We start from the raw sequence: 26,989 nt of genomic DNA, 5'->3' as shown, positions 1-26,989 counted from the left end.
GTGTGACTGACACCTTGCAGTTGCAGGATAACCAAATTTCTCCAATAACGTGCATGATCCATCATTTTTGAAACTCCAAATATTAAGCATAAACCCGATATGAACAGAACTACATAAAGAACTTGTTTGTTTGGAACAGCCAACATAATTTGCAGGGGGTTTCTCAGCTGGGACCTGTAGTGTATGTACCTTTAAGGGGAGAACTACTTTTTACAGCTCCTGTATACTGTAGTACCGGCAGTGACCACACCTGTATATAACCCTGAGTAGGGATTTGTACAGTTAGTTTTAGAGTAACCCTCATCCAGTAAACACCTGTTGATTGTTCTCTGCAGTAGTCTTGTCTAATTATTGAAGGACACACAACATCAAGATACACGGATCTAACAGGACCATGATTCCCTGTCAGGGTAGACATTGAACCTTGTTGTGCCCGTTTTTCGGTCAGGCTCTTTTTCAGGTGTTCCTGGCAGCCACCTAAAACAGGCATTAGGTCCCTGACATATGTAAATGAGGGGCATTAGCCTATTTGAGGCCCCACTTGCCGAAATTGGTCTGCGATGAGCGGTACAGACATCGGGCCTGCGCCACTCAGGATCCTTCAGCAGCTGCTGCAGCCTAAGCAGCATTCCCCAACGAAAGGTTTGGCTTTGTTTAAACTTGGAGGAGCAGACGTGCTCCCTTTCCTCCACAGTATTCACGATTGCCCCCGCCCCCACCCCCCCTCCCCAAGTTTGCCGCTACCCATCCCCGTTCTGGGACCTACCCTTGGGTGGCCCGACAATTGTGCAGGCAAAATGGACAAGCTGTATGTGGAGGCATGACGGATACGAGCAGCTTGCCCAAATCAAGCAAATATGGTCTGTTTTGCGGCAAACCTTGGGCCTCCCAGTTGGGGCGCGTCTGTTGGTTTAGGTGCCCGAAAACGGGCCATAACCAATTTCCTACACATCTCTGTTAAAGGTCTGCACAAACAAGACCAAAGTTAGATTCATAAAATTCTGCCCTCAAAGCGTTATGATTTATCAGATTGCAACAAAAAAAAATCTACTCAAGCTATCAGCAGATGTTATTCCACTTAACATAAGTGAGGCTTAACTTGCAAAGAGATATAGTTTAAAACAAATTCATGTCTGAAAATAAGATGCTACTAGTTGAAAATGTTACATTATCAAAATGACCTGCTGAGTTAAAAACAGTATACTAATTATATATAGAATAATGAATAGGGCAGATGGATTTAAAGGGCTGTAATTCAGTTGAAGGGTAAGCCACATGTACACAGCTCAAACAGCTTAGAAATGTTAGCAAGACCAAGAGTCTTTAGCTCCCTCCTCGACATCTGTTATGCTCACTTCATTTTTAGAAGCGAAACAATGTAATTACTAATGTCCAGTGTTATGACAGTGCCACTGTGGAGAATGCCAATGATAGTTAAAAGCAGCACGGTCATAATTTTGATGAAAGGGTGGCAGTTGGGATGAGCAACATCCCAATTTAAAACCTAAAAGAGATCCAAATTTGGTTGAATCAGGCGTATTCCTGAAGGTTCAAATTGGGTCATTTCATGTTCGGAGAAAATGATCCAGTGAAAGTAAAGGCAGTGCATGTCATCACTAGGGACAGCTGAGTGCAATGTTCACAATGCAAAGTGAAAAGAAGGTAAAGAGTAGGTGGGAACGACAGAATTAATGGTATAGTGTGTGATGTAAGAAAACTACTAGGCACTTGGTCTAAGCGTTAAACAAAGCTTTAATCAACTGTTTTACAACATGAAGGTCTAGTTGTGTCCTTCACTAGTTCCTGTTAAGAATGTCCTGCGCAAGCTGGGCCCGTGCCCGAGTATTTATACTCTCCCTGGACAGCGCCACCCGCAGGCCGCTCAGTATTATTTCATAAGTCTTTCTTTCATGAATGACTGATTCATGTCAGTGTGCATCATGTAGGAGGCTACAGTGCAAGATCTTACAGACTAGCTGAGGAATTCTGCTTTTCTTTTAAATGTTGAAGCACTGTTCACGATTAGTGGGAACAGATTCAAAAACCATTTCTAATTGGGAGGCAAAATTTATCTTTTGTAAGTAAATAGATGTTGCTGTAGTCACTAGTGAGTAGTGTGGTCTCCTTCTTGAGTTACCCCAAGCTTTTCTTATATTCTTACATTCATATAATATTGTATTTAAACCATGTTTTCTGACCATTAATGGTTGGAAAATTGTGTGCAGAGTTTCTGATATGTGCTGCTGGTGATTGAGGCTTCCCAGTGGGAGTTCAAAGCTAGAAAATTACCCCTATAATCAACATACAAAATTCAACTTAATTTCAAAAAAATCAATTTCAGTGATTAAACATAGAAACATAGAAGATAGGAACAGGAGTAGGCCATTCGGCCCCTCGCGCCTGCTCCGCCATTCAATGCGATCATGGCTGATCATCCAAATTCAGTACCCGGTCCCTGCTTTCTCCCCATACCCCTTGATCCCTTTAGCCTTAAGAAATATATCCAACTCCTTCTTGAATATATTTAATGTATTGGCCTCTACTTCCTTCTGTGGTAGAGAATTCCACAGGTTCACCACTCTCTGGGTGAAGAAATTCTTCCTCATTTCTGTCCTAAATGACCTACCCCTTATCCTTAGACTGTGACCTCTGGTTCTGGACTCCCCGACCATTGGGAACATCCTTCCAGCATCTAGTCTGTCCAGTCCTGTCAGAATTTTATAAGTTTCAATGAGATCCCCTCTCATTCTTCTAAACTCCAGCGAGTACAAGCCCAATCGACCCAATCTCTCCTCATACGTCATTCCTGCCATCCCAGGTATCAGCCTGGTGAATCTTCGCTGAACTCCTTCCATGGCAAGAACATCCTTCCTCAGATAAGGCAACCAAAACTGCACACAATACTCAAGATGTGGTCTCACCAAGGCCCTGTATAACTGCAGCAAGACATCCTTGTTCCTGTACTCAAACCCTCTCGCTATGAAGGCCAACATGCCATTTGCCTTCTTAACCACCTGCTGCACCTGCATGCTTACCCTCAGTGACTGGTGCACAAGGACACCCAGGTCTTGTTGCACTTCCCCTTCTCCCAATCTATTGCCATTCAGATAATAATCTGCCTTCCTGTTTTTGCCACCAAAGTGGATAACCTCGCATTTATCCACGTTATATTGCATCTGCCATGCTTTTGCCCAATCACCCAACCTGTCCAAATCATCCTGGAGTTTCTCGGCATCCTCCTCACAGCACACACACCCACCCAGCTTTGTGTCATCTGCAAATTTGGAGATATTACATCTAGTTCCCTTGTCTAGATCATTAATATATATTGTGAATAGCTGGGGCCCAAGGACCGATCCCTGTGGTACCCCACTAGTCATTGCCTGCCACTCGGAAAAAGACCCGTTTATTCCAACTCTTTGCTTTCTGTCTGCCAACCAGTTCTCTATCCAAGTCAATACCTTGCCCCCAATCCCATGTGCCTTAACTTTACGCGCTAATCTCTTATGCAGGACCTTATCAAAAGCCTTCTGAAAGTCCAAATACACCACATCCACTGGTTCTCCCTTATCTATTTTACCAGTTACATCCTCGAAAAATTCCAGTAGATTAGTCAAGCACGATTTACCTTTTGTAAATCCATGTTGACTTTGCCCGATCCTGTCACTGTTTTCCAAGTGCTCTGCTATTACATCTTTTATAATGGACTCTAGCATTTTCCCCACTACCGATGTCAGGCTTACCGGTCTGTAATTCCCCGTTTTCTCTCTACCACCTTTTTTGAATAGTGGGGTAACATTAGGTACCCTCCAATCCATGGGTACTGTTCCAGATTCCATCAAATGCTGGAAGATGATCAGCAAAGCATCAACTATTTCTAGGGCCACTTCCTTAAGTACCCTAGGATGTAGATTATCAGGCCCTGGGGATTTATTGGCCTTCAATCCCATCAATTTCCCAGCACCATTTCCCTACAAATAATGATTTCTTTCAGTTCCTCCGTTTCATCAGACCCTATGTTCCCACATCTCTGGGAGGTTATTTGTGTCCTTCTTTGTGAAGGCAGAACCAAAATATGTATTTAATTGGTCTGCCATTTCTTTGTTCCCCATTATAAATTCCCCTGATTCTGACTGCAAGGGACCTACGCTTGGCTTCACCAATCTTTTTCTCTTCACCAATCTTTTTCTCTTCACATATCTATAAAACCTTTTACAGTCAGTTTTTATGTTCCCTGCAAGCTTACTCTCATATTCTATTTTCCCTTTCTTAATTAATCCCTTTGTCCTCCTTTGTTGAATCCTAAACTGCTCCCACTCCTCAGGTTTACTGCTTTTTCTGGCCAATTTATATGTCTTCTCCTTGGATCTTATGCTATCCCTAATTTCCCTTGTTAGCCACGGTTGAGTCACCTTTTTTGTTTTATTTTTATGCCAAACTGGGATGAACAAATTCTGTAGTTCATCCATGCGGTCTTTGAATGTTTGCCATTGCCTATCCACCGTCAACCCTTTGAGTGACATTCCCCAATCAATCCTACCCAACTCACGCCTCAGACCATCGTAGTTTCCTTTATTTAAATTTAGGACCCTAGTCTCTGAGTCGACTACTTCATTCTCCATCTTAATGAAGAATTCAATCATATTATGATCGCTCCGACCCAAGGGGCCTCGTACAACAAGATTGCTAATTAATCCTTTCTCGTTACATAATACCCAGTCTAAGATGGTTTTATTATTTTCAATTATTTGATTTTATAAGAGTAGGACATGACTTGTCTGCGAGCAGACCTCCTGTGGGTTTTGCTCAGAGTAATTTGGGGACTTGTTTTATACGGATCAGAGTATCAATCGCCCATGGCAATGTTTGTTATAACAGGCTGAGTGATATTACAGCGCCACCTCTGGTGCAGGCAGGAATAACAGGTATTCTTGTAATATGATTTTTTTTTGGAGATAACAAGGCCATCCTCTGGAGGAAGTAAGAACAGCAGCTGTTGCCATTACCATGGCAAAATTTGATATCAATAGACTGGTGAACCGGGGAGGGGGGAATTAGGATTTTAATATAAATATAGATCTTATTCTTATTCTTTCGTATGGTCGTAAGCAAAGCAAATCAAATGTCAATATCTAAGTCAGATATCCAGACTAAAGCCTCCGGTGTAACAGTGTGGTGGATAGCTTGTAGGCTGCCTGCAAATTTCCTCTGAGGGCAGTGCTCAATGATGTGCTCCAGGGTCTGATCAGGAGCTCCACAGTCGCATGATGGGGATGCTTTAATCTTCCATCTATGGAGAAGGTGGCAGCATCTACCGTGACTGGTTCTGAGGCAGTTGATGGTTGTCCACTGTTTGCGAGGAAGGTTTGATAATTTCAGGCCCTCTATAAGGAATCTATTCCATATGTCACAGTTCTTCCAAGCATTTTGCCATCAGTCATCAAGGCTGAGGGGAGATAGAGGTGAGATTGTAATGTGAAAACAATAATTTTGCCATTTTCTTTTCTCATAATCAAAGGATATTCTAGGACAAAACCAGCTGGATGCAAAACAAGAATAGTTTCGGTAGAGGTTCCTCGGTACAAAGTGGACCCCACTTCAGCGGGCTTCTTTCTGTGGCCTTCATGTGTTGAAATCCAGCGCTGCTCTGGCTGCTGCAACACCAAAACTTATAAATGCATTCCATCTCTTGCAAATTACAGGCCCTTTCAGGTATGTAGTGAAATGTTGTTGCCCATATTCTGTAACTGGGACATTTTTATAGGTGTTTTGTTAAACTTTGCAGGCTAGTGAGTGCACTGCATCTTACTTCCTAAGACAGCTCCATCTCTACAGGTCCATGGAAAGCCAATGGCTGTCTGCTGTTGCCCTTCCCCTATACACACACATGGTCTTTCTAGTATCAGTACCAATTGGTATGTAGCTTTGTACTGTTAAAATCTTGCTTTTAAATAGGGGATGATCAGATAAAATCGAAACTGCCCAAATTCTACTAACCATATCTTAATTATATATAAGCAAAGAACAAGTCCCAAAAACTTGAAATCCCAAATTCTGACATTAAATATGTCACCCCTTTATTTAATATATATTAGCTTGCTTTAATTATAAATTAAACTGGATTAGAGAGAGAGAGAACTTGCATTGATATAATACATTGCCGTGTCCTCGTGATGTCCCAAAGTGCTTCACAACCAATTTTTGAAGTGCAGTCACTTGACGTGTTGTTGTGCAGGCAAACTTGGCAGCCATTTTGTACACAGCAAGACCCCACAAACAGTAAATTAGATCAATGATCGGTTAATTTGTTTTTGGTGGTGTTGGCTGAGGGAGGACAACTCTCTGCTCTTCTTCAGATTATTGCCGTGAGATGTTTTACATCTACCTGAATATTTCACTTGAATGATGGCACCTGTGAAAATACGGCACTCCACTGAAGTGCCAGTACTTTAAATCCTGGAGTAGGGCTTGAAGCCAGGTGAGAGCAGCACCAACTGAGCTGACTGTCGCCACCACTTTGATTAAATGCTCTACGGGTGATGACTAATAGTGCAGTAAGTTAGAGCGTTTGTCCTTTCAACCTCTGCAGCCTGGATTAGAGCGGAACAGAACCGGGTCTGTTGAGAGTCATTTTGATGGCTGTCCAGGCTCTATGCAAAACAAGTTTGGACAGTCTCAAGGCAGGATTTAATGGATCGACGTTCAAAAAAGCAACAAAGTATTGGCAGTTGCACTCCGAGAAGTCACAAAGGTGGCTAGTGTAGTAAATTGAAATGGGGGGTGCTCTTGCAAGGTTGTGGCCAACTGTCACGGTACGGACTAATTTAACCTCTTAGTGGCTGGGACATCAATGGTGGGGACCCTGAAAGAGAAGAGCTGGGTGGGGGAGTGCGGAGAAATTAAACCAGAATCTGAATAATGAAATGTAAAGAAGCCAACTGAATAAATTTGTTTCCACCAGAATATAAATTTGTATTTGGGTAGTTGAGTCAGTTAGCTCTACAGGATATGGGACAGAGAACAAGAAAGGAACTGCTCAGAACCACACTTGTACATAACACCTACTCAGTATTGACTAAGCTAAGTAATCTGGCGCTCAGTGAAAACTTCCTTATATAATGTGCTTACATTGGATGTGCATGAAGGGGGATTTCACTTCCATAATTTAGATGGTGTTAACTGACCAGCTTTAAAAAAAAAAAGATTTTTTTATACATTTGCTGGAATTACACTTCTTTCAGCACGTAGAATTAGTAAATAATAAACAGCACTGTTATTCAAAGAGGCTGCAGGCAGGGCTTTAAGAAAACCTTTCTTCGGAAAGTTGCCCACAATAAAATAAACACGGGAAGTTATGGACTGTCTCAGCTTAGCTTTTATTCAAAGAGTTTATTATTTTTTTAAACATGTATCAATCAGCTCTCCGTTGTTTCTTCTGTAATGCGGTTGCAGTTTCTTTCAGTATTCTATTTTGTACCGTGTGTTTGAATTTATCTTTCTGTTCAACGTATACATTATTTGCTCCAGACTTTAAAAAAAAAGACTTCCACTCTCAATTGATTCTGTTTATTAGTTCTTTCCTATTACTTAAGTCTGAAGTACCACCTGCTCCGACAACTTGACAGCAGACACAGCCTCACTCTAAATCCCAGGTTGTCGCTGCAGCGAATCGTAGAATGATACAGCACAGAAGGAGGCCATTCGGCCCATCGTGCGTATGCCGGCTCTTTGAAAGAGCTCTCCAATTAGTCTCACTCCCCTGCTCTTTCCCTATAGCCCTGCAAAAAAAAAATCCCTTCAAGGGTTTATCCAATTCCTTTTTGAAAGTTATCATTGAATCTGCTTCCCCTACCCTTCCAGGCAATGCATTCCAGAGCATAACAACCCACTGCATGGATTTTTTTTTTCTCATGTCGCCTCTGGTTCTTTTGCCAATTACCTTGAATCTGTGTCCTCTGGTTACCGACCCTTCTGACACTGGAAACAGTTTCTCCTTATTTACTCTATCAAAACCCTTCATGATTGTGAACACCTCTATCAAATCTCCCCTTAACCTTCTCTGCTCCAAAGAGAAGAACCTCAGTTTCTTTAGTCTCTCCACGTAACTGAAATCTTTCATCTCTGGTACCATTCTAGTAAATCTCCTCTGCACCCTCTCCACAGCCTAGACATCCTTCCTAAAGTATGGTGCCCAGAATTGGCCACAATACTCCAGCTGGATCCTAACCAGTGTTTTATAAAGGTTTATCATAACTTCCTTGCTTTTGTACTCTATGCCCCTATTTATAAAACTAAGGATCCTGTATGCCTTTTTAACAGCCTTCTCAACTTGCCTTGCAACCTTCAAAGACTTGTGTACGTATACCCGCAGGTCTCTCTATTCCTGCATCCTTTTAAAAATTGTACTATTTAGCCTCTCCTCATATTTGCTACCAAAATGAATCACTTCACACTTCTCTGCATTAAATTTCATCTGCCATATGTCTGCCCATTCCACCAGTCTGTCTCGATCCTCCTGACTGTTTACTACAATTCCAAATTTTGTATTTTCTCCAAATTTTGAAAGTATGCCCTGTATATCCCAGTCCAGGTCATCGATATATATCAAAAAGAGCCGTGGTCCCAACACCAACCCCTGGGAGACACCACTGCAAACTTCCCTCCAGTCTGAAAAACAATCGTTCACCACGACACTGCTTTCTGCCCCTTAGCCAATTTTGTATCCACGCAGCCACTGCCCCTTTTTCAACTCGCTGAAATTAGCTCACCTCCAGTTAAGTATTTTCATATTTGATTTTTTCTTGTCCTTTTCCATAACTACTTTAAACCTAATGATATTGTGATCACTGTTCCCCAAATGCTTCCCCACTGAAACATGCTCCACTTGACCTACTTCATTCCCCAGCACTGCTTCCTTCCTCATTGGGCTGGAAGCACACTGATCAAAAAAGTTCTCTTGTACACATTTCAGGAATTCCTCCCCCTCTTTGACCTTTACACTTATTTTCCCAGTTTATATTAGGATAATTGAAGTTCCCCATTATCACTACTCTAAAGTTCTTGCATCTTTCTGCAAGTTGCCTGCAAATTTGCTCCTCTACCTCCCTCCCACTATTTGGCGGCCTATATTCTACACCCAGCAGTGTAATAGCTCCTCTATTGTTCCTTAACTCTAACCAAATAAATTCTGTCTTTGAATCCTCAAGTACATCATCCTTTTCTACTGTTATAACAGTATCTTTGATCAATACTGCCATCCCCGTCCTTTTTTTCCTTCCCTATCTTTCCTGAATACATTGTAGCCAGGAATATTAAGTGGCCATTCCTCCCCTTGTTTGAGACAGGTCTCCGTTATTACCACTATATCATAATCGTAAGTGGCTACTTGTGGCTGCAGTTTACCAACCTTATTTACCACGCTCCGTGCATTTATGCACGGGGAAAATGCGAGTATGAGAGTAAACTTGCAGGGAACATAAAAACTGACTGTAAAAGCTTCTATAGATATGTGAAGAGAAAAAGTTTGGTGAAGTCAAACGTAGGTCCCTTGCAGTCAGAATCAGGGGAATTTATAATGTGGAACAAAGAAATGGCAGACCAATTAAATACATACTTTGGTTCTGTCTTCACAAAGGAGGACACAAATAACCTCCCAGAGATGTCGGGGAACATAGGGTCTAATGAGAGGGAGGAACTGAATGAAATCAGTATTTGTAGAGAAATGGTGTTAGGGAAATTGACGGGATTGAAGGCCGATAAATCCCCAGGGCCTGATAATCTACATCCTAGGGTACTTAAGGAAGTGGCCCTAGAAATAGTAGATGCATTGCTGGTCATCTTCCAAAATTCTATAGACTCTGGAACAGTTCCCATGGATTGGAGGGTAGCTAATGTAACCCCACTATTTAAAAAAGGTGGTAGAGAGAAAACGGGGAATTATAGACTGGTAAGCCTGACATCGGTAGTGGGGAAAATGCTAGAGTCCATTATAAAAGATGTAATAGCAGAGCACTTGGAAAACAGTGACAGGATCGGACAAAGTCAACATGGATTTACAAAAGGTAAATCATGCTTGACTAATCTACTGGAATTTTTTGAGGATGTAACTGGTAGAATAGATAAGGGAGAACCAGTGGATGTGGTGTATTTGGACTTTCAGAAGGCTTTTGATAAGGTCCCGCATAAGAGATTAGCATGCAAAGTTAAAGCACATGTGATCCGGGGTAAGGTACTGACTTGGATAGAGAACTAGTTGGCAGACAGGAAGCAAAGAGTTGGAATAAACAGGTCTTTTTCCAAGTGGCAGGCAATTACTAGTGGGGTACCACAGGGATCAGTGCTAGGACCCCAGTTATTCACAATATATATTAATGATCTAGACGAGGGAACTAGATGTAATATCTCCAAGTTTGCAGACGACACAAAGCTGGGTGGGCGTGTGTGCTGTGAGGAGGATGCCGAGAAACTCCAGTATGATTTGGACAGGTTGGGTGATTATACTGCATCTGCCATGCATCTGCTCAATGTGGTTAAATGCGAGGTTATCCACTTTGGTGGCAAAAACAGGAAGGCAGATTATTACCTGAAAGGCAATAGATCGGGGAAAGGGGAAGTGCAACAAGACCTGGGTGTTCTTGTGCACCAGTCGCTGAAGGTAAGCATGCAGGTGCAGCAGGCGGTTAAGAAGGCAAATGGTATGTTGGCCTTCATAGCGAGAGGATTCGAGTACAGGAACAAGGATGTCTTGCTGCAGTTGTACAGGGCCTTGGTGAGACCACACCTTGAGTATTGTGTGCAGTTTTGGTCACCTTATCTGAGGAAAGATGTTCTTGCCATGGAGGGAGTGCAGCGAAGATTCACCAGACTGATACCTGGGATGGCAGAAATGACGTATGAAGAGAGATTGGGTCGATTGGGCTTGTATTCGCTAGAGTTTAGAAGAATGAGAGGGGATCGCATTGAAACTTATAAAATACTATCAGGACTAGACAGACTAGATGCAGGAAGGATGTTCCCGATGGCGGGGGAGTCCAGAACCAGGGGTCACAGTCTAAGGATAAGGGGTAAGCCATTTAGGACTGAGATGAGGAGGAATTTCTTCACCCAGAGAATGGTGAACTTGTGGAATTCTCTACCACACAAGGCAGTTGAGGCCAATTCATTAAATATATTCAAGAAGGAGTTAGATATAGTTCTTAAGGCTAAAGGGATCAAGGGATATGGGGAGAAAGCAGGGACAGGGTACTGAATTTGGATGATCAGCCATGATCTCATTGAATGGCAGAACAGGCTTGAGGGGCCGAATGGCCTACTCCTGCTCCTATCTTCTATGTTTCTATGTTACGCACATGCACTCCAAACCGATCTTAGTCTGCCTCGCATTTCCACCCTGTCTCATCCCTTCTGAATTACTTTTTATTTTAATGCTGTTTGGCTCCCCAGTCCTCTGTGCATCTTGTATCTCCTCTCTAACGCTTCATCCTTGTGCCTCCCCTCCCACCCTTAAATGAGATGAAACCCTCCCCCACAGCACTAGTTAACCTCCCTGCGAGGACATCGATCTCAGCCCTGCTGAGGTGCAACCCATCCATCTTGAACAGGTCCTTCCTGCTCCAGAACTGGTCCCAGTGCCCCAGGAATCTGAAGCCCTCCCTCCTGCACCATTTCCCTAGCCATGTGTTAACTTGTCTTACCTACTGCTCCTATACTCACTAGCACGTGGCACTGGGAGTGATCCAGAGATTACTCCCTTTGGGGTCCTGCTCTTTAACTTCCTCCCTAGCTCCTGAAACTCTGCCTGTAGGTCCTCAACCCTTTTCCTACCTATGTCATTGGTTCCAACATAGACCACGACTCCTGGCTGTTCCCTATCCCCCCACAAAAGGTTCTGCACCCTCTCAGTGATGTCCTATACCCTGGCACCAGGGAGGCAAGGTACCATGAGAGACTCACTTCGGTGGTTGCAGAAGGACTTGTCTTATCCCCCTGATTATCGAATCCTCTATGACAAATTCATTTGTATACTTTGCTGTGCCTTCCTATGCAGTTCTTTGCCCCACAGTGCTGTGGATGTGCTCTTGACTGCACCCCCCCCCCCCCCAAGGAGACGTCACCCTCACTGCTATTCAGTACTGAAAACCAGTTTGAGAGTGCCCCACTCCCGGAGGATTCCTGCACTGCCTGCCTCTCACCCACTTATTATCCCCCTGAAATCTCTGTGGCTGCGGAGTGACTGCCTCCTGGAACATGCACTCCAGGAAATTCTCAGCCTCCCATACGCCCTGCAGTGACTCCAGCCGCTCCTCAAGCTCAGAAATCCTGAGCTCGAGTTCAAGCAGCTGGATGTATTTCCTGCACATATGGTTATCCAGGACATATGAAGCGTCCTGAAGTTCCCACATGGCGCAGGAATTGCAGACAATGGGGGCTGGATTTCCTCAATGGAGGCGACTTGGAGGCGGGACTGCTGTTTGTCGTGTCAATGTCCCGCCTCCATCCTCGCCTGACCATTCAGAGGGATTTTCCCCAATTGAGCTTGTTAAGCCCGCCCGGCGGGCTCAGCAAGCCAATTAGGGAAGAAGTCACTGACAGATCTCGTCAATGACAGACGTGCTATCTGTCAAGACTTCTTGAAAGAAGAAATGACAGCGTTTGACAGCTCTGTGAAGCTGTCAAACACTGACATTCTCTTGAGTTTGATTCGTTTTTGTGGTGAGGACTGAAAAAACATTGTAAAAAAGTAAATTTCAGATGTCTGATGGATCAGAGGGTCCATCAGCCATTACCTGAAATTGACAAGGTGGATGTCCGCTCTCCTGATCCAGCTATAGAAGTAAAAAAAAGGTAAGTGAACACTTTTTTAAACTTATCACTCACCTTGCATACTTACCACTCCACACTTGCACCCATCACTCACCTCTACACCTTACTTCCAGGTGCCTCCGACCGCCGCAGACCTCCTCCAACCCGGCGGGGTTCTCCGAGGTCAGGAACCTGTGAAGGTAAAATGGCACTAATCCCTTTTTCTGCCTGTTAACTACCTGTTAACAGGCAGTTAAAAGGATTAAAAGCCTTTCCCGCCTCCAGGAGACGGGACCTGAAGCTGCACATCTTCCCGCCTCCTGGCAAAAGGGCACGGAGGCGGGATGGGGGCGGGTTTGCCACCCGATTTCTCCGATTTTACCGGCTGTCCCGCCTCCATGCCCGCCTCCTCGGGGCTTGGAAAATCCAGCCCTGGGCCTCCGCTGCCCCATCTTTTTACTTAAAATTCTATCTACTTATGTTAGCTAAATACATATATCTCTTATATTACATATATATGTTTTAGTTTAGTATCCCCTAATTCCTATTTAATATTTATGTATACTAGATTTTTATTTAATGCAATTCAAATCCCTTTAATGTTGGTATCCTTTATTTAGTTAATTTTATTCCCTTAGATCCAATTAATTACTCTGATGATTTATTTATATATTTACTTATTTACTGTTGCCCCTTGGTTTAAGTTACTCAGCACCTCCTTCCCCCTCTGCACCCAATTCCCGTCTTCACTGTGTTTAGCAACTCACTCCGTTTTGCGATTCACCCAGCTCTGTGCTGCAGCTGTATAAAGAGCAGAGGACTTGCTTCTGTTCAGACCAGCTCACATACATTATGCTGCTGTTCATCATCATATTATCTTTCTTGACCAATTTGAAGATAATTGGCAAAAGAACCAGAGGGGAGATGAAGAGACTTTTTTTTTTTGCACAGTGAGTTGTGATGACCTGGAATGCACTCCCTGAAAGGGTAGTGGGAGCCGATTCAATAATAACCTTCACAAGGGAATTGGACAAATGCGTTTCTTCAAAGGTTTCATTATGAGCATATTTATTTCACCACAGACGTGACGTCTTGTGTTTCTTTATACAAACTCTTTGGTGGAATATTGACAGAAGCCCATTAAAAAAAATATTCATTCATGGTATGTGGGCGTCGCTGGCAAGGCCAGCATTTATTGCCCATCCCTAGTTGCCCTTGAGAAGGTGGTGGTGAGCCGCCTTCTTGAACCGCTGCAGTCCATGAGGTTGAGGTTTTTCCTAGCAGTTTGTTACAACTGAGTGGCTTGCGGGGGGCAGTTAAGAGCCAACCACATTTCTGTGGGTCTGGAGTCACATATAGGCCAGACCAGGTAAGGGCGGTAGATTTCCTTCCCTAAAGGACATTAGTGAACGAGATGGGTTTTTACGGCAATCTTGTCACCTCATGGTCACTATTACTGACACTAGCTTTCTATTCCAGATTTTATTTAATTAATTGATTTGGACTGAGTGGCATTGTTACCTGTTTTTTATTTGCACAGATCGCGAAGCTGACTTCTCGATATGGTAGGAAAGAGCTCACCATACACACTGTAACAATCAGAGAGCATCTAAGCTGTAACTGTACAGAGCTAGCAAAATTACATCAACCAAGGTAAGGGACCACTTGAAAGTTTCTTAAGGAGACAAGGCAATGCATCTTGTACTCCTGTGTATTCACAGGGCGCTATGTATCACTATGTTTTGAAAACAGCCATCGATTAATACATTTGCAAAAGGTCAATTTAATTTTCCTGTATTTTTACCAATCTGATGCCATATGTCTAATATTCTTCATTGAATAGGATGATGCTAGACTGGTTATGATAGCAGCAATTTTAAGCAAATATCTTGTCAAATCTATGTGTTTTAGGCAAAAGAAAGAAATTAGGAGTGAAGTAAAGTACACATGGTGTATCACTGCTTCTCAGCTTGTGTGTGCCATTTCATAACACTGGATACCCCAAGTGCATTAATGGGAAAAAGAAAGAGTTTATATAGTGCCTTTCACAACCTCAGGACGTCCAGCGCGCTTTACATCAATGAAGTACTTTTGAAGTGTAGTCACTATTGTAATATAGGGAACAAAACCTCCCACAAACAGCAATGACCAGATCATCTGTTTTAGTGATGTTGATTGAGGGATAAATATTGGCCAGGACACCAAGAGAACTCCCCCGCTCTTCTTCAAAGAGTGCCATGGGACCTTTTAGGCACACCTCAGAGAACAGGGCCGCACTTTAAAGTCTCATCCGAAAGACGGCACCTCCGACGGTGCATCACTCCCTCGGTACTGCACTGATGGGGCAGCCGAGACCATGTGCTCAAGTCTCTGGAGCGGGCTTGAACTTTCAGTCTTCTGACTCAGAGGTGAGAGTGCCACCCACTGAACCAAGGCTGACTCCTAATGTTATTTGTTCACAGTGACTTAAGTATATGGAGGTGTGTAGGTAGTTCTACTGTTTACAAAATTTATTTTTGAAAATATGTAGTTTATTGTTTGGTTTTCCATGTATCTCAGTTGTGAAGCAAGTATTTTTTGCAGTATTTATGAATTTGGTGTTTATACAAACCGTGAACAGCTGGGATACATCCAATTAATATATTTTAATGAGGCAACATTTGAAGTTTTAGCAGAAATGGCCAAAGTCCAGTGCAATAGGCAATCACTTTACTATCTCATGTAGAGGTTAATGGTAGATTTACAATTATTGTCCCAGATTATGGAAAAAAGGTGAGTTTGAAGCTGCTTCCACCATAAACAAGGATGTTTCAATTCAAAGTTCTAAAATAAAAGTGCACTTCACCCAAAACGGTGTGTGGAAACCCATTTAAAAAGAAAAATCACATATACAGATATAGATAGAAATGTCTCTCCACTCTACTTAGTAATTGTAAGAAGTCACACAACACCAGGTTATAGTCCAACAGTTTTATTTGCAATCACAAGCTTTCGGAGCGCTGCTCCTTCATCAGGTGAAGTGGAGAGATGCCTATAGACACAGATAATCTCTCCACTTCACCTGATGAAGGAGCAGCGCTCCGAAAGCTTGTGATTTCAAATAAAACTGTTGGACTATAACCTGGTGTTGTGTGACTTCTTACATTTGTCCACCCCAGTCCAACACCGGCATCTCCACACCATACTTAGTAATTGTTTTCTCCCTTTGTTTAGACCCCACAATTGCCATCGACTTTTCCTTCTCTCTAACACTAGGAGGTGTGCGAGTGCTTGATTGACTCACCATCTGGTTTGCCCTGCCTCCTTCTGATAAAAGGCCTTGTCTGATGCCGATCTCAGCTGTTCCCTGTATTAGCCTCATTGAGTTGAGGAACTCGCAGTGTGCTAAATCAGGATTTTGTCCGGAGTTCTTTTACTATTTTTCTGGCCGACGTGGCTAATTCTGCCTTGTTTACAAGTAGTACGATTGTATTATCTTTGGCAGCTTTCAGAGAAAGTTCCAGAAGCAGGGATCAAAAAAGGCTGGCACACAAAAAAAAAAACTGCACAAGAGAATCATCTGTTTCTGGTACATAAATCGAAACAGTAAAAGAGGCAATCGTTTCCCTTATGGTAATGATTAGTTTAGAGTCGCCTATTAGAGTTTATGGGGGAGCAAGTCATTATAGGCCCGTTTGGGGTGCTAAATCTTAAAAGTTTGGAAAATCAGCGCCAGGTGCTAATGTTTCCAAACTTTAAAAAAATTCATTTTTGCGCTCCAAGAAGGAAGTGGGGAGCTAAATCAAGCGTTCCTCTTCCTTCTTGGAGTGCAATCGGCAGCAGGCGAGGCGGAGACTTCAGCAGCGCTGCACACTGGACCGTGCCGCGCTGCCGCGTTCAAAGGCTCCTTCTCTCCCTTAAAGCGAAGGGCCATCGCTGCAGGCTCTGCAATAGAAAAAGTACCTACCTGGACCACCAAGGCAGCCGCGATCCCACGCAATCAGCCCGGCTCTCAAGCAGAATGCCGGGCTGATCGATCGCAGGCAGAAACCCGCAAAAAAAAAAGCGGAACAAGAAAGGTAAGTTTGTTCTTACCTCGGCCACCTCGCCTTTAATCATCGCTCCTGAAGCGGCCGGCCGCCCGATGCACGCCTCCTGCAGCTGTCGGTGTTTTCGCCCGGCGCTGCTGCAGGGGGCGGAAGTTGATTTCGGGTCCGGGGCGCTACTGGGGCGATGCGCACGGCGATGAAGTCATGATCTTCGGGCGACGGCGATCGGGGCGCAACGCCGTAATGCCGCCGCAAAACTCTCACCGAATATGGCAGGAGTCGATGTCAGCGCCCCGCCCAGTCGCAAAGCCATCTGCACCCCGATAGCGCCCTCCGGGGGTGCTAATGGGAGGTGCAAAGGTACCCAATTTCACTCCCTAAGTGTCTTGATTATAAATTCATTCTCCTATCTCTCTGGCTAAGATTCTGCAGGAATTCCTGAATGAATTCAGAATCTATTAGCGTATGGATAGCCACAGAGTGGATCCATCAATAAGACTTGAGGTGGATTTTTTGTTGCAGGCTCCAGGATAGTCCTCCCTCTTTCTAAACAAAGAAACACTCCCATTTTTCTCCTCTTCGGAACCCGTTGGGTCGATGTGGCGGTGCTATCCCATGGGTGATGACAGCCCTCTTATACCTCACCCTAGTGGCCACTCTTAATGTATGGGCCCGGGCAGTGAGTGTCAATGTACTATTTGACTGCAGAAGGTATCGCACCTGTCCTCACAATGCACACTTTCCAGTAGGAGTCATTGGATAGCACTCAAGAGCAGGAATCTTGGCTGGCGTTTCCCTTCCTTAACCCAGGAATACTGAGGACAATTGTAATGTCCCTCCACTGCTCCAAAGTCAACTTGCTCATAAACACCTCTCTGGTGTGTATGGCTCAGCATCTATCACAAGCTGAATTTACAGCCATATCTCAGGCCCAAATCTTAGATGTTTCTGGCAAGTTGATATTTCCGCAGTATATGTGAGATTTAAATTCACTTGTTTGTAATATGGAAAGTGAATGCTGTTACTGGTGTAGATTGAACATTGACAGAAGTCAACGCGTTAACTGTGTTCAAGGTTTGTGAGCATTATTTCAACACCATTCATTCAGTATGTGTGTCACCAATTTTAACAGGATCTGACCCTTGTCTGTATTAAATTTCAAATACGGTTGTTCTGCCCACTCACATAATTTGCCTAACTCATTTTATATTTCCTGAGCTGCCTCCTCAGAATCAACTCTCCTCTCCTAGTTTGGCATCATCTGTAAATTTGACTGATAGTCTTTTGAGTTTCTGAATCTCACCTCTTCTCTGACTAACCTCTTACTGTTAAAGTAATGAAAAAAATTCTTGCAATGATATTTGTGACAGCTGCTATGTTTTATTCCAAATCTCTCTTTGCCCTTCTGACCACCTTTCTAACATGATTCTACAAGTTCCTACCTTCATCCCAGTTACCCCCGGCACCTTTCTTCCTGAATGATTTATACAGGTTATTCTTTCTCCTTATTTTTCTACTGAATTTTCTCTACATCCATTTAGGGCCACTTTTGTTTAGTGTAAGCTTGCTGTTCCTAGCCGTGAGTTTATCCTGCACACACCAAATGATGCCTTTAAAGATGTTCCACTTGCTCGCTGCTGAAGTATTGTTGAATAAACACCGCCAATTTGCTTTAGCTGTTCCCTCATTTCTCTGAAGCTAACTTTTTTGATTAAATACCCAACTCCTGGTCCTCCAGGTTTCTGAATCTGAGATCATGTTAAACTTGACGGTTCCGTGGTTGCAAATTCTATTTCCTGTATGTTGTCTGTGCTCCTTACCTTTACCAAGTCAAGGCATGACTTTCTCTTATGGCTTCCCTGAGAGACTGGGTTATGAATGCAGTACATTTATGAACGCAGACTCTCCACCACTTGGCTATTCCTAATTTATACTTAATTGAAGCCGCCCACTAAAATAACTTTCCTGTTTGCACTTTCCTGTCAGAACAGAACATCCTTCTTGTTCTAGAAACAGAAAATGCTGGAAATACTCAGCAGGTCAGGCAGCATCAGTGGAGAGAGAAACAGAGTTAATGTTTCAGGTCGATGACCTTTCGTCAGAACTGGGGAAAATGGCCAGTTCTGACGAAAGGTCATCGACCTGAAATGTTAACTCTGTCTCTCTCCACCGATGCTGCCTGACCTGCTGAGTATTTCCAGCATTTTGTGTTTCTATTTCAGATTTCCAGCGTCCGCAGTATTCTGATTTAGTATCCTTCTTGTTCTGACTGGCGGTCTCTAGGATACTCCTGCTGTTACCTTTGTCTATTTCACATTAAAGAGTAGTTCAGTTTGTAATTGTCCACCTCCCACAGGCTCAACTTCATTAACCACCCAGGTCTCCCTGACGTATGAGGTTACACCACCTCCTCGCCCACCTGCTCTACTTTTGCTGAACACCCGTGTATATTTCATTCATTGCCATTTTCTGGGGGCAGTCATGTTATTGATATTCTTACTATATCGTGTTTCTATAATGTCACACCAGCCTCCAGTTCCAGCATCTTCTTGTGTTTTGCCTTCATGCCGATAGATTTTATTGTAGATTTGCCTCCTGTTTTAGCCCCATGTGTCTGCCCAGACCTGCTATCTGGTTCCTGTGGATTACTTCTATGATCAGTCGCGACTGGTATCCAATTTCCTTTCCTTATCCCCCACCCTCCCGCCTCACCAATAATTATTTTCCACGTTCATTTCCAGGTTTATTTATAATCATACAACTTAAATTCTGTGCTTCATTTTATTATCCTTTTTGGATATTTATTTTTAAAAATTCACCCACTGTTTATATTGAAATGATGGGATTTTGGAGTTTAATTGTCTATGCAAATGCTTTGAGAATTTGATGTGCATTATAATCCCATGTAATTTGGAAGAACCACAATCTGTTTAATTTGGTTATCATTTAAGAGGAATGCATGTTATCTGGACAAATACCAGTCTCCACACTCATATCCTGGAAAGATGTAGTGCTCCACCTAGTGGCAACAGTAGGAACAACTACTCAAACAGTATCTCCTAATTAATATGCTTTTGCGTATTTAAGTATACTCACTACTTAAATGTTTAGATGTAATTACTATTTCAAATGTAATAAAAAAATAGAAGAATACAAGACGTGTAAAAGCTAAAGGGGGAAATGGCAGCCTGACTGAATGGGGACTGAGGGTGTTGGTAATTAATTCTCTAATCAGGGTTGGGAGACGTTCTATACGAAATGGTTGTCCTCTGCCTCTGACCAGCACTTTAAAGCAGAAAACAGCCAGCCAGAGAAAGATAGTGGAAACTGTGGGAAGTGAGGGTCTGGATGAGAAATGATCACTGTTTTATTTCTGCATTTTTAATACCATCAAGGCTGTATACTTAAAGAGAGACTTGCATTTATATAGCGCCTTTCACAACCTCAGGACATCTCAAAGCGCTTTACAGCCAATGAAGTACTTTTTGAAGTGTAGTCACTGTTGTAATGTAGGAAACGCGGCAGCCAATTTGCGAACAGCAAGCTCCCACAAACAGCAATGTGATAATGACCAGATAATCTGTTTTAGTGATGTTGATTGAAGGGATAAATATCAGCCAGGACATTGGGGATTACTCCCCTGCTCTTCTTCGAAATAGTGCCATGGGATCGTTTATGTCCACCTGAGAGAGCAGACAGGTCCTCGTTTAATGTCTCATCTGAAAGACGGCACCTCTGACAGTGCAGCACTCCCTCAGTACTGCACTGGAGTGTCAGCCTAGATTTTTTGTGTTCTAATCTCTGGAGTAGGACTTGAACCCACAACCTTCTGACTCAGAGGCAAGGGCGCTACCAACTGAGCCATGGTTATTTAAAGAGCAGACATGGGAGATTCCACTCACAAATTAGTTGCCCTACTGCAGCACATAGGAACCATAACTCAAAGTGAAATGTGAACACATCCTGGTTGGGGAACTAGGCATTTTTTTCCAAGTTACATTGTTTGAACTTTTGGTGTAAGTAAGAATTGCTATGTAATTATTTTGAGATTGTGTTAAGATTCCAACATGCCATGATTATAGAACATATATCCTTGTTTGTTTTTTTCCCCATTATTTTCTAACCAATCCCACGTTTCCTGTGACTGGAAAAGACCTAATAAAACATTTAAATTTTATACTTTCTGCGTTCATCAGGATGAGGGAACACTTTTCACTTTGGGCACCTCTGCCAGCATCTATCAGGCCCTGATCAGAAAAAGCACAGGTCAGTTGTGGAGCAAAGGTTCCTCTACTGTGCCCCAACAGGGCTCCATAACCTCAACCTGTGGAGAGCACCACCTACTGTGTCTGTGTGAGTCATTTTTTCACACCAGCCAAACCTATAGCCTCTCGAAATGAGTATGCGGACAAAAAAAGTTTTGTGCTTAAAACGTATGAGCACCAGGACTGGCTGAGACTGACCAAACACATTTCACTTTAGGGCTGTTATGGTCAACAGAGAAATGAGACTTGGATCGTATCAATCTTAGCTGGAGTCAAACCTGTTTTCCAGAGGGGAAAGGCCAGCATTCGATATCATTGTGTCAGTCAGTCTCCTCACCAAGCAGTAAAACTGAACCAAACAGTGAAACCATCAGCGGTTTGGACTTACTGCCAGTTGTGTTACAAATTTACCCAGAGTATCTTACGATATTGTTTCTTTTCCAGGTTCCCCCCAAAATATTACCGACAATCAACTGACAACTGAGGTGTAATCTCACAGCCAGCGTACAGCACCAAAAAGGACATAAATGAAAAAAACAACTAATATATTGCATGCATTAAGGAGGCAGTGTTCTCTCTTTTTTTGGACGGTGCAGACATCCTTCCCCTTAGGTGGCCTAAGGAAGACTACTCGGAGCTGGGGCTATAGGGGTATTTTGTGCTATGGATTCTCGATCACTGGGGACTCTGCCCGGTTCACTTGTGATGTGCAGTAACTGAGAAGAGCTTCCTCGCCTTTCCTTCACTTCTCCACAGTACACTGCCAGTGACTTGCAGCAGCTCCGCAGTATTAAGAGGATCGATCTTCAAACTGGGAACTCTGGATTAAGGAGACATTTTGTTTAATTTCTAAACTTTCATTTTGCTGGTAAGGGGCTTATGATACACACTGAAGATTTATAACAAAACTTTTGACACAGTAAAATAATAAAACAAAAACAAAAAATCTATTTTTTTAATCTAGTCTTCATTTCTGCATATACAGTTTTACTCAGTTATTATGACATGAATACATGGAGGCAAGTGATGACAGGGATCTCATGAGCTCCACTGACAAAGTAATCCGGCAACTCAAGAAGATATTTAATCTTACAGAAAAAAATTAAGACTTGCATTTATATAGCGCCTTTCACGACCACAGGACGTTCCAAAGCGTTTTACAGCCAATGAAGTACTTTATTTTTGAAGAGTAGTCACTGTTGTAATGTGGGAAACGCGGCAGCCAATTTGCACACAGCAAGCTCCCACAAACAGCAATGTGACAATGACCAGATAATCTGTTTTAGTGATGTTGATTGAGGGATAAATATTGGCCAGGACACTGGGGATAACTCCCCTGGCTCAGTGGTACTAAATTCTGAATTATTCAGGTAACTCGAGCACATCTTTTCAAACCTTGAAGAATGGGATTATTTGAGGGGATTTGAAATGATTAATTCCCCAAATAGTTTTGAAATACCAACAGATGTTAGCTTTTTAATCATCCGAGTAAGTAAAATGACCTGACCTGCCGTTGAGGTAACAGGGAATGTTTTGAAGATCAATTGAAAATTGTTTTTAAATTTGCCGATGACACCAAACTTGGGGGTGTGGCGAACAGTGAGGATGATACCAATCAACTGCAACAGGACATAGAAAGGCTAGCAGAATGGGCAGACAAGTGGCAGATGGAATTTAATACAGAGAAGTGTGAGGTGATGCATTTTGGCAGAAGGAACAAGGAGAGGCAATATACACTTAATGGCACAGTTTTAAGGAGTGTGCAGGGACAGAGGGACCTGGGAGTTAATGTACATAGGTCCCTGAAGATGGCAGGACATATTGAGAGAGTGGTTAGCAAAGCATATGGGATCTTGGGTTTCATAAATAGAGGTATTGAGTACAAAAACAGAGAAGGTATGCTGAACCTTTATAAAGCGCTGGTTAGGCCACAACTGGAGTATTGCGTCCAGTTCTGGTCACCACATTTTAGGAAGGATTTGAAGGCCCTTGAGAGGGTGCAGAGGAGATTTACCAGAATGGTTCCGGGGATGGGAGATCTTAGCTACAAGGACAGGTTGGCGAAGCTGGATTTGTTTTCATTAGAGCAAAGGAGGTTCAGGGGTGATTTGATAGAGGTGTACAAGATTATGAAGGGTTTGGATAGGCTAGACGGGGAAAGGCTGTTCCCACTAGTTGATGGTAGAAGGACTAGGGGACACAGATTTAAGGTTTTGGGCAAGAGATACAGGGGGGATGTGAGGAAAAACTTTTTTACGCTGCGAGTGGTGAAGACGGAAATGGTGGATGCGGAGACACAATGTTTTCAAGAGGAGACTGGATAGGCACTTGAGGGAAATAAACTTGCAGGGCTACGGGGATAGAGCGGGGAATGGGACTGACTGGATTGCTCTACAGAGAGCCGGCGGGGGGTGGGAAACAAAAGCTGCCACTAAAAAATAATTGTGCACATTTTGGTGATTTAATTTGTCTTTCATCTCGGTAAACATTCTTCAGCTGCTTTGCAAATAACATGAATCTGCGCCTCCACGACGCACACGCCAACGCCAGGATTTATACAGGACGGTGACTCTCGATCTTTAAGCTGAGGTCCTGTATTCACAGGGCAGCTGCACTCCTGCGTGTGTTACACACTTTCAGTGTCATTGGGCTAAATCAACGTTACAGTTACTGAACTGACGATAGAAACGTCCAACTCGGGACACTATAGAATGGGTTGTGACGGAGATTTCCATCAGTATTCTCTATCATGCCGGAAAATTGACCGCATTCACCAATCTGAACCCTTCATACACCAAGTGAGGACAGTGTCAAGTGGAAAACGTGAACAATTGTATTTGATTAGAAGCAGGACCAATTAATGTGATATCTTCATTCACAAGAGAGCTTTCAAGTATCTGATTGGATGTTGAAAGGAGTCTGAATCAGCGAAATGGTTCCCAGAGACAACAATATCAAAATCATCAAATAAAGATACTTTTTAATTCCTTCTCGAGAGATTGTTACCTTCATATAAACAAAAAAAAACACATTTTCACTCTAAAAATAAATATTAAAACTTCAATACAGAAGATGACAGATTTTTATTATATATTACTATTACGAACCACATACAAGTGTGGCTCCCCAGCATTGCTCATGGCGAGTCAAAGTTTATGGGAATGCTTAGCTTGATGGAGACAAAGGGTGAAATAGGCAAAAAGTTAACTTACTGTTTTTCCCTGTCTACCCCAGTGCAATCAGTGTGTACCGACAGTGTGTGAGTTTGGTGCATAGGGTTTAGAGCCTTTGGGGGCTAAATTCGGTTGATATTGCGTGACGGGACGCAAATCAACTAGCGCCTGGGCGCGGCCCCGCTAACACCTCCTGCAAAATTCAGCGGGAGGTTAGCGGCGGCGCTAACCGTTAGCGCCTCACGCCCATGCGCAGCGCCCCGCTCGCGCCCCGGCTGTAACATTGGGTGGCCCCCCCCCGACTTACCGCCGGACGCTAAGTCCGCCAGGGTCAAGGGGGGGGGGGCCCTACCTGCGGCCGGGGCAGCACTAGTTAAAGGGGAGGTGGCCGCCTGCCAGCACCTGTCCCGTTGCTGTCCCGGCCCCTGTGAAGTCCCCCCCCCCCCGCGGGGTGCCGGCTGCTCTCTGTGAGCCCGGCCCTCCTCTTGAGGGCTGGGCTCATTTGCCAGCACTCCCGATCCCTGGTGGCCCAGCTGGGCACCGGGTCGGGCTGCAGGAGGCCCCTCTCCTTTAATAAGGGGAGGAAGGCCTGCAGTACCGCGGCACATAGCGCTGCGGTTTTGGCTCGCCGGGGCGCTTCCAGTAGCTATCTGGGAAAATCGGCCGCGGGGGAGCTAACTTTTCCGGGGCGAAGGTAGCGCCCAATTAAACCTGAGCCAGAGAAAAGTGGAGCTGTACTGAAAATGACTTGCAGTGCAGTGCATTTTCAGGCAGTGACCCGGACCTGCATAAGGGTTCCCAACCTCTTGGTTTCGGCGGGAGTCGACAGAAATCGGTGATTTGTCTCCTGAGCTCAGCTGTTGGCAACTTGGGGGAAAAGTTTTTGGTAACGGCTCAAAAGTGGTTGGGGCAACATGTAGATGAGAAATAGGAGGGGGCCAAGGATAGATCCTTGGGGTCACCAGGGGTACTGATGCGGGAGCAGGAAGAGAAGCCATTGCAGGTGATTCGCTGGCTACAATTAGATAGATAAGAATGGAACCAGGTGAGTGCAGTCCCACCCAGCTGGACGATGGTGGAAAGGCATTGGAGGAGGATGGAGTGGTCAACCGTGTCAAAGGCTGCAGACAGTTCGAGAAGGACGAGGAGGGATAGTTTACCACAATCACAGTCACAAAGGATGTCATTGACAGGATTACTACTAGTTACAGGTAGGACATCGGTGAGTTAAACCTATTATTACCAGTTACATATCAATGAGTTATTGTAGTAATGTTGGTTATGAGAGGAATCTGAAACCCACCATTATTACTATTAGTTATCAGTGCAATTTCAGGGAATTACCATTAGTTACTGGTGAAATCAACGATCCTCCCAGCTCTGGTTTTCCCTCTACGAATCATTGCCCAACCTTTGGATTCCCCTCTCCCCCTCCCTCCGTTTCCCCTCTCCCCCTCCCTCCCTCCGTTTCCCCTCTCCCCCCCCTCCGTTTCCCCTCTCCCCCTCCCTCCCTCCGTTTCCCCTCTCCCCCTCCCTCCGTTTCCCCTCTCCCCCTCCCTCTGTTTCCCCTCTCCCCTCCCTGTTTCCCCTCTCCCCTCCCTCTGTTTCCCCTCCTTCCCTCTGTTTCCCCTCTCCCCTCCCTCCGTTTCCCCTCTCCCCTCCCTGTTTCCCCTCTCCCCCTCCCTCCGTTTCCCCTCACCCCCCCCTCCGTTTCCCCTCACCCCCTCCCTCCGTTTCCCCTCTCCCCTCCCTCCGTTTCCCCTCTCCCCTCCCTCTGTTTCCCCTCTCCCCCTCCCTCTGTTTCCCCTCTCCCCCTCCCTCCGTTTCCCCTCTCCCCTCCCTCCGTTTCCCCTCTCCCCTCCCTGTTTCCCCTCTCCCCCTCCCTCCGTTTCCCCTCACCCCCCCCTCCGTTTCCCCTCACCCCCTCCCTCCGTTTCCCCTCTACCCCTCCCTCCGTTTCCCCTCTCCCCTCCCTCCGTTTCCCCTCTCCCCCTCCCTCCGTTTCCCCTCTCCCCTCCCTCCGTTTCCCCTCTCCCCCTCCCTCCGTTTCCCCTCTCCCCCTCCCTCCGTTTCCCCTCTCCCCCTCCCTCCATTTCCCCTCTCCCCCTCCCTCCGTTTCCCCTCTCCCCTCCCTCCATTTCCCCTCTCCTCTCCCTCCGTTTCCCCTCTCCCCCTCCCTCCGTTTTCACTCCCTCCCTCACTCCCTCCCTCCATTTCCCCTCTCCCCTCCCTCTGTTTCCCCTCTCCCCCCGTTTCCCCTCTCCCCTCCCTCCATTTCCCCTCTCCCCTCCCTCCATTTCCCCTCTCCTCTCCCTCCGTTTCCCCTCTCCCCTCCCTCTGTTTCCCCTCTCCCGTTTCCCCTCTCCCCCTCCCTCCGTTTCCCCTCTCCCCCCTCCGTTTCCCCTCTCCCCCCTCCATTTCCCCCTCTCCATTTCCCCTCTCCCCCTCCCTCCGTTTCCCCTCTCCCCCTCCCTCCGTTTCCCCTCTCCCCTCCCTCCATTTCCCCTCTCCTCTCCCTCCGTTTCCCCTCTCCCCTCCCTCCATTTCCCCTCTCCCCTCCCTCCGTTTTCACTCCCTCCCTCACTCCGTTTCCCCTCTACCCACCCCCCTCGGTTCCCCCCATCCTCGGTTTCCCCTCTCCCTCCCTCCATTTCCCTCCCCCTCCTCCCTTGGTTCCCCTCCCCCCTCTCTCCATTCCCCCCCCTCGGTTTCCCCTCTCCCC

The 26,989-nt window shown here is 44.8% G+C and overlaps 1 protein-coding gene across 4 annotated transcripts in view; it reads left to right on the top strand.

The window, feature by feature from the left end:
- The window catches only part of LOC147102820 (platelet-derived growth factor subunit A-like), a 98,528-nt gene extending 76,478 nt beyond the window's left edge, over window positions 1-22,050 (top strand). For 2 of the 4 annotated variants that reach the window (XM_085963670.1, XM_085963671.1), the window contains 3 exons: window positions 5,519-5,712; window positions 14,342-14,454; window positions 21,539-22,049. In XM_085963670.1, the coding sequence (XP_085819796.1) occupies window positions 5,519-5,712; window positions 14,342-14,454; window positions 21,539-21,578 (347 nt within the window). In that variant the 3' untranslated portion in view covers window positions 21,579-22,049. Of the gene's footprint in view, window positions 1-5,518; window positions 5,713-14,341; window positions 14,455-21,538 lie in introns of all 4 variants that reach the window. The other 2 variants (XM_085963669.1, XM_085963672.1) reach the window with 2 other exon arrangements.
- The last annotated feature ends 4,939 nt before the right edge of the window (window positions 22,051-26,989 follow it).

Source organism: Somniosus microcephalus, chromosome 21 (assembly GCF_052327205.1).
Source record: "Somniosus microcephalus isolate GS21.2 chromosome 21, FLI_Smic_1.0, whole genome shotgun sequence".
NCBI lineage: Eukaryota > Metazoa > Chordata > Chondrichthyes > Squaliformes > Somniosidae > Somniosus > Somniosus microcephalus.
Note: the sequence above shows the minus strand (reverse complement) of the source record. Positions and strands in the feature narration are given on the sequence as shown.